We start from the raw sequence: 13,395 nt of genomic DNA on the forward strand, positions 1-13,395 counted from the left end.
GCTGATAACTCAAAATAAATTAATAAAAAAGTAAATTAAAAAAGTAGTCAAACAGTGAGCAAAAGAACCAAGAGATATGTTACAAAAATCCAGTGAAGAGAAGGAGTCCAGGAGAAAAGGATGGTCAATGAACACTGCAGAGAGGTCAAGAAGGAAGGAAACTAGAAAAATAGGTCAGTGGATTTAGTAAAAAGATCACTGGAAGCCTTGGAAAGTATAGTTTCAGTCAGATGGTGGGGATGGAAACCAGACTGCAAAAGGTTAAAAAGGAAGTGAGACGTAAAGAACTGGAGGCAACATATACCTTTATCCATCTAGGTGTTTAGCTGTGAAAGAAAGAAGAAATACAGGTATAAGTTTGAAGGGGATAGCATGATCAAATGAAAGTTTTTTTTAAAGGGTGAGGAAATATGGGCATGTTTGTAGGTAGTAAAGAAGGAGCCAGTGGATAAGAAAAAATTGAAGAATAAAGAGGGAGGATGATTGAAAGGATAAGGTCCAGGAGGGAAGAGAAAATGCGATTAAAGATACAACTAGAGGAGTTGGCCTTGGCCAGGAGAAATCCACCTCCTTCTCAGAGACTGAAGTAAAAAAAAGGATTTAAGTTTAGAGGATTTAAGGTACAGAACTGGGGAGGAAAGAGCAGGCCCAACAGATGACCTCTATTTTCTCAGTAAAGTATAAGATGTTTCAAGCTCTGTTCAAAAGAAAGTAGGGAGTAGGTGGTTTATGTAGCTTGAGGAGATAAGAGAAGGTCTGGAACTGAAATGGTGGGGAGGGCAGTAGAGAATCAATCAGGGAAGAATAGAAAAGGATTGCTATGAAGCAATGAAGACTGAAATGGTATTAGACAAATTTTCAGCCCAGGAGTCAGTGTAGTACTACTTCCTTCAACAATATTCAGCAGCATGAGTAGGAATAGAAAAGGCAGATGAAGATAAGGAGTTACCCAGGTTTGGGGTTTATTAAAACAAGCTCAATAAGACAAATGTGAAAGGGATTCAAGGGTAAAAAACAATGTACTGATTAACTAGAGTCAAGATTGGAAAAGGAATCTGGACATAGATGACAGTCTAGGAAAAGTCCAAGAAGAAAACTGCTGATTTCTGAAATCATGGAAGTCAAACAGTTACTTGTGATGACAACAGCAAGGTTATGACTGTCCCTATGTATGGATGAAGTAAAGTGAAAGGTGATTATGGGACTTGAGGAAGTTGGTAACTGGGAAGCCAATGTCTAGAGGAATTATCAACATACACACTGAAATCCCCAAATATGAAGACAGAGATTGAAGTTAAAAGGAACACTATGAGCCAGGTGCTCTCAAAGATGAGAAAGGAAGGTGAATAATCTGAGCACTACGAATAGGATAATACAGATGGGAGTGAATCTGAAAAGAGGAAAGGTTGCTCAATAATAGCAGCAAAGAGTGTGTCTGGAAGTGGCAGTGAGAGGTAGCAAATATGACTCTTCTTCCAACCTAGTTGTATTAAGGGGGCACAAGAGAAGATGCATCTAGTACTGAAGAGGATGACCTGCAATGCAGTATCTTCTGGAAGAAGTCAGGTTTCTGTGAGTGCCTGGCAGTATGCAGAGTACAAATGAAGTACCCAACCAGGGAAGAGAAGACTTACATAAAAGTACCAAACAATACAAGGTAGTATGAAGTGCTAAAAATGGGTGTGTTTTTAAGTATTTAAATACAGAGAAAAGGGAAAAGTAAATTTTTTTCTTCTGTAAATGATGTAAAGAAATGTAAAGGATGGCTAGTTAATGGGAAAAGTTTCACAGGACTCAAAGCAGGATTTGACAGATTTTTAGGCTTCCAATAGGAGAAGGGAGGACACTACAGACAGAATGAGAAAATATAAAGAGAGAAATGTAAACACACCAGCTTCCTATATAGAAAAGTCTATCACAACACAATAAATATTCTGAAAGGTTTCAGGGTCCATGGTGAAGCACCAAGGCACAGACTGGAAGAGAGATACACTAGTGGGCATTTTCAGGGCTCCTGCTGAGCCTATTTTCTTTTCTTTTTCTTTTCTTTTTTTTTTGGTGAAGCAATCAGGTTTAAGTGACTTGCCCAGGGTCACACAGTTGTTAAGTGTCTCAGGCTGGATTTGAACTCAGGTCCTCCTGACTCCAAGGCCAGAACTCTATTCACTGCGCCACCTAGCTGGCCCTTGGGCCTATTTTCAAGTCACTTCCCTCTCCTGGAGGTAAATCACTCTGGTAATGTTCCATCAGTGTCTGTAGTCCAAGTCTTGCTAAAGTCGTGTGTATGTGTTGGTTTCCTGTTTAATTTGTGAACTGATAGGTTCGTTTTCATTAGGGGATAGAAGGTGATCAAAGCCAATTCAAACTGTTTTAAAAAATAAAGTAATAATTGGTAACATTTATATGGAGCTTTAAGATTTACAAATCATTTTATGTACATGATCTCATTTATTCTTCACAACACTGTTATCCTCATTTATTGATTAGGTCCAGGTCTATAAGGGAGAATGATTCTACAAGTTAGTAATTATATGTTATTTATGTGACAATTTTACAAACCTAAAGGGAAGAATACCTTTTTTTTAAAGCACCAATAAGTAATTGGTACTTCAGGAATAGCACAAAATATAACCAACAATCAATATAGCCCACAAATCAAAATTCAGCAGGCAAAAACTAAAAATCCTTTCTGAACAGATATTCACTGGTTTCTTTCCTAAACCCTTTTTGCATGTACCAAGCAGATATTATTTGTATACACAACACAAACACACACACACACACACACACACACATCCCAAAAACCATGGTGTATAATTGCCTCTTCCAGAAGCATAGCTTCTGGGAGTTTTCTCAGAGAAGGCTTACCCCAAAGCCAGCAGCAGTCCCCTGTCTCTAGAATGACCACCTACATAAACAATTCCCCTTACGGGACAGGTCTGTTAACAGAAATCACATACCCCTTTCAACAACCTAACTCCCAATGAGTTTGGAAGGAAAGGAAGATGCATCTAATTATTTTATCCATATATCAAATTTACCAGACAAAAGAAACAAACCAGAAATACAGTTTCCACACTTTAGACTTGAGCTGACCTTAATAATTTCTTTCTAGATAACATGGCACCTGCAAATCTTTTTGGAAGATGGAGAAGAGGTATTCTAGATGTTAAGCTTCTGCCAACTTTGCCTCTTCCTACTACAAAGCTGGTCAAGTTCCATTTGGTGTACCATGAAAATAAAGATGAAAGCTGGAAAAGAAAGGAAGGACAACTAGTTGGCAGCAATGATGTCCTGGGTACTCAGAATGAGACAAGCTGCCCTACTTCACTATAAAAACCTCAGTATGCAGTTCTAAAAGTGAAATGGAAACTGCATTCTCCAGAAATCAGCTCAGCCTCAGCCTCCCACCCACACAAAACCTGATACACAATAGGAACAGAAAACTGCTTGACTTCAAAATTCTCAGGATTATCTAAGTGGTTAGTGATGTCTCTCGGTAAAGACTCAAATTATCAGGACAATTTTTTTTAATGGAATTTGTTTAAAAAAAAAAACACAACACAACAAAACCCTGATGCAACACTGAGAGAAGTAGTCTAGGGATGACTTCCCTGAATTAGACTAAAGAGGGCGTACACTGACTGACACTATGGCATCTTGTTCTTGACTTCCTGGATTGGGAACGTCTCTAATGCAGGAAAGAGAAAGTATATATTAATGACATTACCAATAATGAAGGAGTAGGAATCACCACAGAATTCTTCCAAATTGCACATTTCCCACAGAGGGAAGCCCTCCTGACATGCTCAAACCTGGAATCCCAGATTTCTGGTAGGAAGACAATTAAGTGGCCCTATTTTGGGTTTTAAACTGAAACTGAGTTAAGCTACTCAAAAAATTTAAACTTTTTTAGGTGTAAACTCAACATAATATGATACTGTCTTCATCAGTTAATCAGATATTTATCAAAAGACTCAAAAAAGATAGCAGTGGCTATAGTCTCTATGTTGCATAAAGAGATGCTAGCAATTAATCTTCCTTAACTTCACTAGATTCAGAATCATGGTTCAAATGCCTCTAAACTAAATTCTATGGCTTGGATCTTACCCAAATCAGTGCAAAAAAGATGAAAAAAAAAAAAGCATTTTTTTTAAATCAATCTTTTGAAACTGCAATTTTTTCAGAAAAGCTTTTTATAAGAAAATCCCACTATTTCAGTCATACAAAATGAAACATACACAAGTAAACTGATGAGAACTGAGAGTCATCACATTTACTGGGAAAGGATCAAGAAACTACTTGAATGTAACATACTTCCTGCAACACTATCAACAGTCTTTCCTGACTAATGTAAGACAAACCCCAAATAGGGGAAACAAGCACAAATTCCCAGAGATTACAAAAGACCCAACTGCGCGATTAACTACTAACAACAGATTAAGCATGATGATGGATTTGCTAGTATTTGGCTAAATGCTAAACAAAAAGACATTCTTCCTTAGAAAAGTTTGAGAACTATAAATCTAAAACATACTTGTGGAGCTCACCTAAGAAGTCTAGATTCAAATAAACCTTGGGAAAACAAATGTAAAAAACCCAATGAAAACAATTCACATTACTTTTCACCCAAAGGGTTATAACTTGATAGAACTCCCCAGTAGTCCTTGAAAAGTATTATTTTATTAATTAGCTCTTAATTACATAGGAATTATTTATCATCCACCTCTGAATAATTTATTTTCATTTGGTCACTAGGCATATGTCTCAACTGAATGACTACCTCACCATCAGTTGGTAACTGGGAAGCTATTGTTGACCAAAAAAAAGGGAAAAAAATCACTGTAAAGTCAAAAACAAATGATTTTCTGGATTATCCACCACTGAATCAAATCATCTGTTCCAATGCACCTCTAATACTCAGGATTTTAAGAACTGAATTATTAAAAACCTCTGTTGAGTTAAGAGAAAGAGTTGGACTAAACACTAACAAGAGTACAAAAAATTCCAGGAAACCATCAGCACCTTTAAAATCAGAAATGTTAGAACTGGAAGGGGAGTAATGAGATAGATTGGGGCCAGGTTGTAAAGGTTTTAAAAGCCAAAGAGAAATTTATATTGTATCCTAAAGGCAACAGGAAGTCACTGGAGTTTATCAGGTAGAAGAGTGACATAGTCAGACCTAACCTTTGGGAAAATCCCAAAATCACTTCAGCCACTGTGTATGTAGACTGGAATGGAGAAAGACAACAGAAAGACCAACTAGAAGATTATTATAGTCCAAGTGAGAAATGATGAAGATCTGAACTAAGATGGTGGTTATATAAATGGATGTGAATGGATGTGAGATGTTGTAGACACAGAAATGACAGAATTTAGCATCTGATTAAATATATGGGCTTAAGTATAAATGTAGAGTCATGATTTAAAATCATGTAGTAGAAACCTCAACAAAAATAAGGAAATCTGGAAGAGTTCTATTTTGGAAATGATGGATTAGAGATTTCTACAAAACATCGAGTTTGAAACTTTTCCTGCTGAAGATGCATGACTATAACTCAGCAGACACTAGGGCTGTACATGTAGCTTCATCTACATCAAGATAATTAAACCCATGGAAGTTGATGAGGTCACTCAGAGAACCCAGAATAAAGCCTTATGGTATGTACTGCCCCACTTTCTGCTCTCTAGACAAACTGGCCTTCTTGCAGTTCTTTACACATGATTCCCTGTCTCCAGTTTCCATGACTTTGTACTAATTGTCTCCTACACCTAGAATTCACTTCCTCTTCACCTCTACCTCTGTTTTCTTCAGAACAGCTCAAGCACTAGATATGAAGCCCTTCCTGATCCTCCCCCATGGCTAGATGTAATGACTCCCAACAAACTGTGCCTGGCACATAGCAGAATTAGTTTAAATGGATCTGTTATCTCATCAATTTGGGGGTTCCCTCCAATGATGCAGATTACAATCAATCCATGTTCATCTGTGCAACTCTCATTCATGTTCTTCCCAGAAGTTCTCACAGAGGGTCTACTCAACATGCTAAAGGCCTTCCTCATTTTCTCCCAACATCATGAAGGTACCAATGGAACACTCCTGGCTGGCTACCTGTCATCCTTTGCTCTTGCCATATAACCAGTTCATCTTCTCTTCTAGTCATATGGACAATAACACCCTCTACTTCTGTCCTTCTGAGTTGGTTAGCTACAATTTGCTCACATACACCATTTGCCTCTGCATGGTCCCCGGGGTGATAATCATCTTTATGTCTTCAGAGGCTAGGTGCTCTGCATGTTGCTTCCACATAGCAACACCAGCAAAATGTTGGTATCACAAGAAGATTGGGTTTGGTAAAAAGAACCCTGCAATTTCCTGAAAGTAATTCAACCCACTCTCCTCCTCTAGGCCAACCTCTCTGTCCCAAAAATATACACTGCTGGACAAGCTCTTTACACTGTATCTATCCAAAGGTAAGCTGAATTCTGAGCAACAGACATTCTTTATCCATTTGGTCTTTCCTGTGGATTTCAGATCTCTTTCAGGATGTAATCAACACAATGCCATCCACAAACAAGAGCATCTGGAGTACTTTGCTATCTGAAGGGAATCCCTTTTCAACTTGTCTCTGTGCTGGAGCTCCTTGAACAGAGTGACAAATGTAGCTCCATGTTTTTGTGCCCCACCTGATGTTTACTATCAAAGGGTAAATGGACAGAGCTACTTCTCTCCCTACATTTTTCACAATGGAATCACCAATGTATGGAGAGGTGACCTTGCAGTAAAAGAGCCTGTAAGGCTTTTTTGTTTTGTTCTACTGAATAGAGCCCTTTTTCGTAATCAACAAACAAGCGCACTTGGACCTTATAGTCCAAGGTGTGGTCCAATGTTACATACTGCTTGCAAAAACTTGCTTGTTCCCTATGAACGCCTTCACTGAGGATGCCTCAGTTCATGTATAGGTGAATCTCATGAAGATTTTGTATAAATAAATGGGAGAGTAGACATATAGGTTAGAAGTCATTAATATTCTCTCAGTGGCCTTTTGGGATACTAATAAGGTCTGAGGTTTTTTTTTCCCACACCTTTGGTATCTTTCCTTTCCTCCTTCAGATCCCAAACATATCAGTCCCTTAAAGCCCTTACAAATATATCCTCTTCTGCATTGCCCTTCTCTACCTAGACTTCCAAATCAGCTTCTTTTCCTATCTCTGTTCTCTTCAGTGTGATTTCTCTCTCTCCTATTAGTACCTAATGTTAGAATACAAATGTGATGATCCTACTACCCTTGATGGAGAAAAACCCTCTGCTGAAAAAAAATTTTTGCAAAACTTTTCATTTTTTTTCCTGTTTGTTGTCTTCTTTACATTTTTATCCTTGAATGCCTTTGGGATGACTGCTTAGTTAACTATCTTACTATTCTTTAAACTGGTTTTTTACCTGAAAAGACTTATATGAACTGATGCTGAGTGAAGTGAGCAGAACCAGAACACTGTACACAGTAACAGCCACATTGTTCAATGACCAACTTTCACAGACTTGGCTCTTCTCAGCAATGCAAGGATCTAAGACAACTCCAAAAGACTCATGATGGAAAATGCTGTCCACATCCAGAAAAATATCTATGGAGTCTGAATGCAGATGGAAGCACGCTATTTGCTGTCATTTTTTGTTGCTGTTTTGTTTTGTTTCTTCTTTTTCATGGTTCCTCCCATTGGTCTTAATTCTTCTTTACAACATGACTAATATTAGAGCTTATATCAGATTGCAAACTGTCTTAGGGAGGGGGGAAGGAAGGGAGGGGAAGAAAATTTAAAACTCAAGAAGTTCATGAGGGGACAGCTAGGTGGCCCAGTGGACAAAGCTCTGGCCTTGGAGTGAGGAGGACCTGAGTTCAAATCCGGCCTCAAACACTTGACATTTACTAGCTGTGTGACCTTGGGCAAGTCACTTAACCCCGACCGCCTCGCCAAAAAAAAAAAAAATCCGAAACAAAAAGTTTATGGAAGTGAATGTTGAAAACTAAAAATAAATAAATAAATAAATTTTAAATAAAAAAAAAAACCCACTAGTTTTTTATCCTCCAGTACTTCTCTCTGCTTCAGGAGATGATACTAAATATAATAATCCATCATCATTCTTTGTAAAACTTTTAAAAGTTTACATTCTAAATTTGCATTGCCTTTGGCAGCCATCTCTATTTTGGTAAGTCAGAAATTTGCTGACTAAGGCACTTATGGGATTCTTTTTGTCTATTTTGGCAACTGATTTACATTGGTTTAACTTTCGAAATTATTATCTCCATGGTGGTAGGAGTTCCATAATTGATCCTTGTTCAACCTTAAGGAAAATTTAAATGAGGAAACTGAGGTGTAGAGAGGGTAAGTGACTTGCCCAAGACCCACACAATATCAGGACTGGAAGAGAAACCCAGGTCATGACTCCAAACAAGCCCTCCCCACTGTGCTGAGTTGCCTCCTTTTCTAAATCATAAAACAGATCTGTCTCTACCTTAGAATGGAAATTAAGCATCATGCAAACAGCCGCATGCTGATCTGCCATTAGACCACAAATGTCTGCTTGGAAAAGCAGCCTAGTCATCAAGTCATCATAGACTTTTCACTCATAACCTGATGAAGAGGGAAGATGACAGTGTTTGGAATGCCCAACTTAAATGAAAGGGAAACAAGACTACAGTGATGATCTGTCGTAGCTCAAAAATACTCTACATCAAGGAAATAGTCTCAGGAAATACTTTACCTTGTATGGAAGGAAAGGCAGAAATACCACTAAGGGATATGAGGAAATGTATATAACTGAAACTAGTGTTAATGGAATAAGAGTAAAGAAATAATTTTATACTTGTTTGAAAGGAGTGTTTATTGTCTTCATAAATTTGTAATAATTTTGAGAGAATAGTGTTCACTAGCTTTTGGACTACACATTAAGGTAAAGAGATCCTTCCTTTGTTTCATCTGTCTTCCTAGCCATCTTGACTCTAAACAATTGACTTGTCAATGGCCACAGTGAAATCTAAAACAAGCAAGCCAAGTTTGCAACAATCAGTGAAAAAGTAGCTGGAATAGTAACAGAAAACTAGATTATTTGAAGGATAGGAAGTTGCAAGATCAGCATTTAAAGTCCTCTCCAATATGGTTATAGCCCATTGTAATAGGCTTATTACACAATAATATTTTATGCTCTCAAACACTCAGCCTTATTTATTTGCTGTTACTCACACTTAACCATCCATCTCCTGCTCCATGACTTTTGTATAAGCTATCTCCCATCACTGGAATGCACCAGCTTTTTACTTCTGCCTCCTGGAATTCATGCAAAGCTCAGCTTAAATGCTATCTCCTACATGAGGCTTTACATGATCTTCCCCAGATCCAGCATCTCCTCTCAAAAAATTAGCATGTATAGATCTTATATTTACTTATATGCATATATGTTGCTTCCTCCAATAAAATTTAAGGACCTTGAAGGAAAGCGTCATTTCTCCTCTTTTATGTCTCATCCTTATCACCTAGCAAAGTATCTGGCACAGGGCAGGCCCTTATGTGTTTACTGACTGTTGAAAAATAGTGAATAAAATAGCAATCAGAAGTTAGTAAAGAGGCTAAATGGACACAAGAAAGCTAGAGGAAGACCCCCAGCATAATGGATGGAACCTGTAGGGAAGACATGAGAGTTCATAGACAACATCAGTACAAAATAAGAATACATGGATGGGTTGCTCTATGAAGCACTGAAGGAATATTCACATCAGTGAGATGAAAAATCCATCACAGTATGGATCTTGAAAGGAGTCTTTATCTTATTCATAAATTTGGAATAATTTTGAGAGAATAGTAGCTTTTTTTCACTAGCTTTTTGACTAGACAGTGAGGTAAAGGGAACTTTCCTTTGCCTCATCTGTCTTCCTATCTATGTTTCAACCAAAGTGGCCACAAAATGCCACTCTAAGCTTATCAAAGATCAATGTGGAACCACACATACTACTCTTTCTTTATAGTATGTATAGGAGTTTTCGATTATCTAGTTAATCCTTGTAAGCCATTCAAGAAGGATAGTATCTTATTTTCAAGAATTATAGGGAACACTATTTTCTCTGTAAATAAGCCATCTATTTCATAGAGTTTTTTGTAAGGAGTATTATAAACCTTAAAGAATTATATAAGGATTAGCTATTATTATATGAATGTTATGAGTTGTTATTGCCTCAACACCAGTCAGCAAACCATTCCCAATTTCCTTTGCCAGGAACTGTTCTCATTTAAGCACAAAAAAGGAACAACTTGAATTGTTTGTCCTCAAAGTTACAACACTTTTTCAAAACCCACCACAAATCAATCTCTCGGTGGGTTGCCTTCTTGACCTCACCATATCCTGGAATGGATTATATTCCCTTTGGTAAATGGGCACAGGCAAAGCTACTTTACCACAAAGGCAGTAATGTAGAATTTGAAGCACTTCTGATGCTGAAATCTCCTAAAGTCCTTTTAGCCCTTAGTCTATGAATCATTCAAAAAGCATTTCTGCCTTGAATGGTATATGTCAGGCAGTGTGCTAAACTCTGGTGATACAAAGAAAAAACTGAAACAGTCCCTGCCCTCAAGATTACATTCTAAAGGAGAAATCAACATGAACATATAATATATACAGAATATATACAAAATGAATACAAGGTAGTTTGGAAAGGGAAAGCACAGGGTAAGAGGTAAAAATATTCCAGGCATGAGGAGATGGCCAATGCAAAATCACAAGGACAGGAAATAGTGTGTCATGTATGAGGAACAGCAAATAGGCCAGTATGGCTAGACCATAGCATACATGCAAGGGAGTCAGGCATGTGTAAGACTAGAAAGGAAGAGGCCAGGTTGAAAAGGGTTTTAAAATACCAGAAGTTTATATTTTATCTCAGAAGTAAGAAAAAAAAATTGAGCAGAGGGGATGACAAGGTCAGACCCAAGTCATTTTAGCAGCTGTGTGGAAGGAGTGAGGAAAAGACTTGAGGCAGTAAAATAAATATTGCAAAAAGGTCTAGGGTAAGATACGATTGAGGGCCTAAACCAGGACAGTGGCTATGTGAAAGGAAAGAAGGAGGACATATACAAGATAGACATTGAAGAGATAGAAATGACAAAATTTGGCAGCCAAGTGGATATGGGGAGTGAGTGAGAATGAAGACTGGAAGGACAGACAGTACTTGCCTCACTAATAGAAAGTTCTGAAAAGGAATTGGCTTGAAGGGTAAAGATAATAAGCTAGGTTTTGGACACGATGAACGAGATTCCTATTGGACATCCAATGTGAAATATAACAGGCAAATGGAAATGCAAATATATATAGCTACACAGATATATAGATGTGAGTCACTGACAAAGAAATGACAATAGATAATAGAGATTACCAGGTAGATGGTAGAATGGATAGAGATGTGAACTTCGTCAGACGCTACTACACACACACTACTGTGCGAACCTGAGTGAGTCATTTAACCTCTCAGGTTCCTCATTTGTAAAATGCCTATAATAATAGAACCTACCTCACAGAGTTGCTTAGGATCAAATGAGATAGCATGACAAGTACTTTGCAAATCTTAAAGTGTTTTATAAATTATTATCATCACTCATGGGAGCTGGTGAGGTTACCAAGTGAGAAAAGAGAACAAAAAAGAAGGCTCAGGATGGAGTCCTGGGATACACCCAGAGTTAGCCAGTGTGACATCAGATGCCAATTCAGCAAAGAAGGCTAACGAATACTTAGCAAGGTAGGAGAATCTGGAAAAAGCAATGTCACAAAATCTCAAAGTGAAGAAATTATTTAGAGAGGGTGATCAACAGTATCAGTAACCAATGATTTAACAAATTTAAAGTTTTATTTAAGCTTTGTGAGATAGACAAACCTTCACTATGGGGCTTGGGCAAGAAAGGCTCCATCATAATCCAAGAACAGTTTCTCAAGGAGCTATGCCCACCACAGAGGACTAAAGCCACTGACATTTGTGCTGAAGGTCAGGAGTCCTAATCTTACCCAAGTAATATAAATATCCTTTAAAGTATTTAGCATCACCTAAGGAAACTGGTCTTAAGATTTTAAACAAGTGTTTGCTTTAGGCTCAAGTCTCCCTGGCAGGATACAAAGAAGTCTATTAACACACAACAGAAATGCACAAATGAATCACAGCAACAATCTAGATTCAGCACCATCTTGGAGAAATATTTATTCTCAAGGGCTATTTCTAGTACAGTTTGTTTCAAAATCTACTTTACTATTGACATAAGCCAACTGAGTACTTTTCCAAAACATCAGCCTCTTGAAAAGAGCAATAGGGGCTTCAAGTGATTACCCTACCCGGCTTGAGTTGAATTCAATGGGGATTGCTTCACAGCCAGGATGTGAGAAAAGCTGCATGCACAAAATCCCAGCAAGGCTGATTCACTCACTGCGTGTCACTTGTAGTAAGGATTACAAAAGACCCAAACACTGGTGAGAGGATACCCTGACCCCGACAACGTCCGCAGTGAGAAGACATGCAATCACTGACCACATCCTGGTACAAGAGTTAGGCCATTCATTCCACGAGCACGGCGAGCGCCGCTGCCCGGAATGCCCGGGCACACGCGGCACCTTCCCTAGCACCAGGCCGAGGCCGGTAGAGCAGCAGCAGATGCAGGAAGCGGGCAGGAGATGGACGGGGGCTGCCGGCCTCTCGCTCCGAAGTCCGAAAGGGGTGTTCGGAGTAGAGAAGGGAGAGAGAGCGGAGCCGGGGGCGTGACCCAGGCGGAGGGGTGGGGAGAGGGCGCCAGGCCCCGGGGCGGGGAGGGGGGGTACTGAAGTCCGAGGCCGGGGGGCGAGGAAGAGCGCGTCCGCGGGGAGCCCGGGCGGGGGGATGAGCAGCAGCCTCAGCGCTCCCTCGCGCCCCGCAGCCGCAGCGGCGTAGCCCCTCCTGCCCCGGCCCCTCCCCGCTCAGGAAGCCCCTCACTCACCTCCGGCCGTGGCGGTCTCTGTTCCTGCTGAGTCGGTCCGAGAGGCGGCCCAGGAGAGCGACCAGCCCGGGCCGGCCGGGCAGGAGGCCCAGCAGCCGCCTCCAGAACACCGGGCCCGCCGCTACCGCCGCCATGGAGACTCCCAACTTCCGCTTCCGGCTCCCAGAAACTTTATTGACAGCCGCTGAGCGCGGCCGTAGGACCGGGTCTGGACCTGCGCCTGGTGCTCGGCAGGGGGGCGAGACGGGAGCGAGCCGAGGCTGAACCCGGGCCCGAGGGAATGGGGGTTAGGTAGTACTCTAAGGTACTCTGCGGGGTACTAAGCGTTCTCCAACACCTTGATTCATCTCACCCTCATAACCCCCATCCCCCGTGAGGCAAGCTGGAACTTCTGTTGTT

General features: G+C 39.9%; 1 protein-coding gene across 7 annotated transcripts in view; it reads right to left on the reverse strand.

The window, feature by feature from the left end:
• Positions 1 to 13,130, reverse strand: part of PGS1 (phosphatidylglycerophosphate synthase 1) — a 135,982-nt gene extending 122,852 nt beyond the window's left edge. For all 7 annotated transcript variants that reach the window (XR_003568107.1, XR_003568108.1, XR_003568109.1 and 4 more), the window contains exon 1: positions 12,997 to 13,130. Coding sequence is in view for 4 of the 7 variants with exons in the window: in XM_027850185.1 (XP_027705986.1) it covers positions 12,997 to 13,130 (134 nt within the window). In the remaining 3 variants the exon portion in view is untranslated. The remainder of the gene's footprint in view (positions 1 to 12,996) is intronic.
• Between the last annotated feature and the right edge of the window lie 265 nt (positions 13,131 to 13,395).

Source organism: Vombatus ursinus, unplaced genomic scaffold (genome assembly GCF_900497805.2).
Source record: "Vombatus ursinus unplaced genomic scaffold, bare-nosed wombat genome assembly UNPS02008996.1, whole genome shotgun sequence".
Lineage (NCBI taxonomy): Eukaryota > Metazoa > Chordata > Mammalia > Diprotodontia > Vombatidae > Vombatus > Vombatus ursinus.